Source organism: Rousettus aegyptiacus, unplaced genomic scaffold, assembly GCF_014176215.1.
Source record: "Rousettus aegyptiacus isolate mRouAeg1 unplaced genomic scaffold, mRouAeg1.p scaffold_m13_p_3, whole genome shotgun sequence".
NCBI classification, from domain to species: domain Eukaryota; kingdom Metazoa; phylum Chordata; class Mammalia; order Chiroptera; family Pteropodidae; genus Rousettus; species Rousettus aegyptiacus.
In genome coordinates, this window is record NW_023416306.1 from 107,855,707 (window position 1) to 107,860,439 (window position 4,733).

The following is a 4,733-nucleotide window of genomic DNA, read 5'->3' on the forward strand; positions in this document are numbered from 1 at the left end:
GTAGAATCAATCTCCCAAGAGTTCATAAAGTTTTAAAGCAATAGATATTTTTATGTTCAAGAACAATTCTGGGAGGAAGAACTGCATTAGAATAATGTAATTTGCCAAAGGTATTATAGAGACTTACTGACTAAAGAGATTTGCTGTGCCATAAGTCAATGCTTAGTAAATGGTATACCAAGAAGATGATGTTTCTCTGATATAGTGGAATAGATTTGAAGGAATGTGGAGGCATCACTATAGAACTTGGTGAAAAAAGAATAATTTTTTATTTTCTCAGAAAAAGTTTACATCCTATTAACAATGTATAACATAAATGAAAATGTAAAACAGTACAGAGTTTGCACTTTAAGACATCAGTTATGTGGACATATATTCATTATGTGTATATTATTCGGCAACAAAGGTTTGCATAATGAGCATAATGAAAATCCGATAGAATAATCAGTAAATTATCCATGGTCAGATTTGGAAGATGGGAAGGAGAGGGGAACAAACAGGTGCTGAGACTCTCCTGTGTGTCTTTTACCGTGGTATGGTTCTCACATAAGTTGTTTCATTTAATCCTTGAACATTAGCAATTTCACAGAATGCGTTACAAGATATTCTCTTATATATTGATTTTACAAAATAAGTCCTTAAGAATCTAAGTGTTAAATATCTTTCTCAAGGTTATAGCAGAAGATGAAGTGAGGCTCTCCAGGTTTAAAGAGAGGCCTAAGCAACGGAGTGGTGATGCAGAGTGGAGTAGTTAAATGACTAGCCTGATCAGAATTGAGGATTCATACTGGGAAGAAATGGAAAACAAAGTAGGTTTAAAGGGACCATATAATGAGAGTGTTAAATGTCAGTCAGGAATTCAGATATGTTGACTCTGAGGAGCGGGGTGAAGGATCGATGGGGATGAGAGTGAGAATGGGAAATTCATCATCTTTATACACTTCTTCATCGCTAGACTTTGTAACAACTCCATATGCTTTTTGTAAGTAAAAAAATTAAGATGAATGTGTCAAACATTTGGAGATCTTACTACATGCTAAATAATTTACTGTTTCTTTCTGATTATGTAAATACCATCAGGAACACAACAGTAGTTGAATAAAGGTGGGTTTCTTGGCTTCTTGCAATGAGAGAGGACATATACTATGAGGAATATGGGGCATCTCAGTAGAAAGATATCGGAGAGAATTTATTATATGATTTGGGCTTGTGTTAGTTTTGGGGAGAGTTTAAGGAAGTATTGGTTTTCTCTAGATGCTGTCAAAGTGGATGGAAATTCTATGATGGGGTATCTTAATTTTTATCTAGAAGGCAGTTGGGCTAAAGCTATCCTTGGTCAAGAGGCAGCACTCACTTATATTAGCCTAAAGAGTAGGATGTTTGGTTATTTTTGTAGTTGGGACAGTGTTCCTGATTTTGTGTTCAAATGTGATTGTAGAGTGTTCTTGTTTTGTCTTGATCCATCATGCTCACACAGTGGCTTGTTCTGATGTTGGCATTCTGTGAAATTGCTAATGTTCAACAGGTTACACCAGGGCCTGGCTGGACGTGCCAGGCCAGCAGGTGGCAACATAATAATGTAACTGATAGTGCCAGGCCAGTTCCCAGCTTCCAAGGACTGCTTTCTCTCTGGAAGTGTGTGCTGGGAATCCCGAAATGCAAAAGTCAGTTTCTGTCCTCAAGAAGCATCCTTAGGGGAAGTACACATAAATAAATAAATAAATTCCACTACAGTGTGGTATTTGTAATAATGGAAGTGTGAAAAGAACCTCAACAAATTATTATTTAGCATGTATTCAAATTTTATTTCAAACTTACCTTAAAGGAACTATATCTCTAAGAATACTTTTTGAAAGAGTTCCTTCTTGTCAAAAGAGATTTTTTAATTTTTATTTTGTTTCTTTTAATAGAGAGAAAATATGCTTATATAAGGCTGTTAGACTAGGTATAAAATGGTATGTCTGTTAAAAATTATAGAAAGGTCTCCTGGCTAGTTAAGAGTCATTACACCTTCAATATGCATTAAAAATGGGCGGTCTTTTTCTATATCAATCATACCTAAATAACATTGTTTTAAATAGTGACTAGACCTTTAATTAGGGGTATGCCCTGCTTTTCAAAAGTTTTTGTTACTCCACTTCACTTTTATGAAAGACCTATGTTACAGTTGTTTTTGCTAACTGAAAGAAATCTGAAGAGAATTTTTGCTTTTCAATCAATGATAATTGCTTCTTCCCTTTGCCATATTGGCTTATAAAAGGTTTCATAGGAACACTCTACTTTTGGATGGCGAGGGATACTTGTATTTGGGATAGGTTGTTAGACTTATTCTAAAACCAATGATACATCTATCAGGAAAGTCTAACTTCTTTCATATAGGAATCCCATTTTATCATTACAATAAGTATAATTGTTTAAAAAAATTACACTGCCTGTTGAAGTCCAGGGAATTAAAGCGTCAGTGGTCAGTTTAGGTATCACTACCAGGGGTGGGGAGAAAAATATATCCTCCAAATACTCAGAGTGAGGACTAAAAGACCATCGAAAGTACTTATACTTCCCCCACCTTATTCTTCATTAGAACCTGGAAGTATGACACATCATGGATTCACAAATTTTGACTAATTCTCATTCTGAACAGGATACTTCTCAGAGCAAGTTTCATGTCCCTATTACGAAGACTATAGATGAGGGGATTAAAGAGAGGAGTCATTACTGAATATACCAGTGTGAGGATCTTCTGCATCAAAGTAGTGATGCCATATGCAGGGCTCACATACATTATCATGACTGTCCCATAGAAAAGACACACCACAACTAAATGAGAACCACATGTGGAAAAGGCCTTTCTCCGGCCGGCCGCAGAAGGGACCTGCAAAACAGCTCTGAGCAACAGGGTATAGGATCGAAGAATGTATGTAATAGTGAAAAAAAGGACAAGGGAGCTCTCAGTATGGAATATAAGTTCAGTAATGGGAGCTGGAACACAGGACAGAGCCATCAGTGGGTCCATGTCACAGAGGAAGTGATCAATGATATTGGGTCCACAGAAGGGGAGTTGGGAGATGAAGAAAATAGGGATTGGGTAGCCAAGGAATCCAGTGAGCCAGCAGAGAGACACCAGTATTCTACAGAGCTTCCCAGTCATGATGGTGGGGTAGTGTAGTGGGTGACAGATGGCCAGGTACCGATCGTAAGCCATGATTGCCAGGAAGAGACATTCAGTTGTGCCGAGGGAAAAGAAGAAGTAGAACTGGAGGAAGCAGCCATACAATGATATAGCCTTGGTTTTGGAGAGAATGTTCGCTAGCATGTTCGGAACAGTGGAGGAGACATACCAGATCTCAAGGAAGGCAAAGTTTCCCAGCAGAAAGTACATGGGTGTGTGCAGTCGAGGGTCCCATCTCACTGCACAGACAATGGCTCCGTTCCCCAGCAAGGTCAAGATGTAAATAACCAAAAAGAGTGCGAAGAGGAAAATCTGTATCTCCCAGCAACCAGGGAATCCAAGGAGAACAAACTCAGTCACAATGTGTGTTGCTGACCTGTTCATGGGTCTCAAATCTGTGAAGAAGAAAGACACGAGTGTAACCCAAGTTGCTTGGCTTCCTAACTCTCTCAAGGGCTTTATTGAGAAGGCAACTTAAGCTCTACAGGACATTAGAAAATATATTTTGAGACCAGGTGGGACTAGATGCCACTTTATTTTGAATCGATTGTGGTTCTAAATCTCAGTATTATTTTACTAGGATTCAATGCAGCAAGAATTTTCCACACCAGTGGTACAAACAAACAAATGTCTTTGTTTTTGCTTTGATCCTTATGAAGACCTTTTCTGATTTTGGTTTGTTTTTCTAAAGTTCATTAAGGGTCTTCATGCGCGAACTCATCCACTTTCTCTGATTCAGCTTACATTTTTAAAAATGTATGAAATTTGGTTAAACCTTTGGCAGCAGAACAGACTTAGTTGAATAACACATGGAGATAAAACTTACTTCAGGACTCTAGATTTTTGCAGTAGTCTAAGCAACTGAACCGATTGTCACAGACATCGCTATGCTGAAGACTCAAGACTGTTCTTAAATTTTCCTTGAAAGAAATTCTTTTAAAGTTTAATCACTTTAAATATAACTTTTGAGAGACACCAAAAAAATGTACAGAAAACCAAGCATGTGAAAAAATTTTTGCTCTAAAGAAGTGAGAAAATTATTTTTTGAATATCTCTATTTGGAAGAGTTTATTTTCATGTTTTTTACACTTAATAAATAAAAATGAATTATCTTATTTTCATATTCAGAATCTGCCTAAATAAAATAAAGAAATGATGTTTTCAAGACAGGTTTATTTAATAAGTATTTTTACATGATATAAACAAAGAGATCTAAGTCAAGTGGGGTTTATCTGCAATATTACCTTGTGGAATTAATTTTGTTCTTTAAAAGGGAAGAGAGAACATTTTCAAATATTTAGACAGGCAGGTACTTTTTAGTCTTATTTAAGAGTTTATATAAAAGTTTATATTTAATAGTTGTCAAAAATATACAAATTCAGTGTTTGAACCTCAGAGTAATCTTACAATTGATTAATATTAAAAAGCATTGATTAAGAGCCTTAAAATGTTAGCTTTGCTACTAAGTTTTCTTGTTAAGTTCAGATTTCTTATTTTGTATGTTAGAGTTTATCAGTCATAACTTTGTCTGGAATGGAAGATAAATTTGAAAGGCAAAGGAAAA

At 36.1% G+C, this 4,733-nt stretch overlaps 1 protein-coding gene across 1 annotated transcript; it reads right to left on the reverse strand.

The window, feature by feature from the left end:
* Positions 1–2,565: 2,565 nt before the first annotated feature.
* LOC107521118 (olfactory receptor 11H4-like) lies at positions 2,566–3,671 on the reverse strand. The gene has a single exon (XM_016165531.2). The coding sequence runs from the start codon at positions 3,551–3,553 to the stop codon at positions 2,609–2,611; it is 945 nt and encodes a 314-aa protein (XP_016021017.2). The 5' UTR covers positions 3,554–3,671; the 3' UTR covers positions 2,566–2,608.
* Between the last annotated feature and the right edge of the window lie 1,062 nt (positions 3,672–4,733).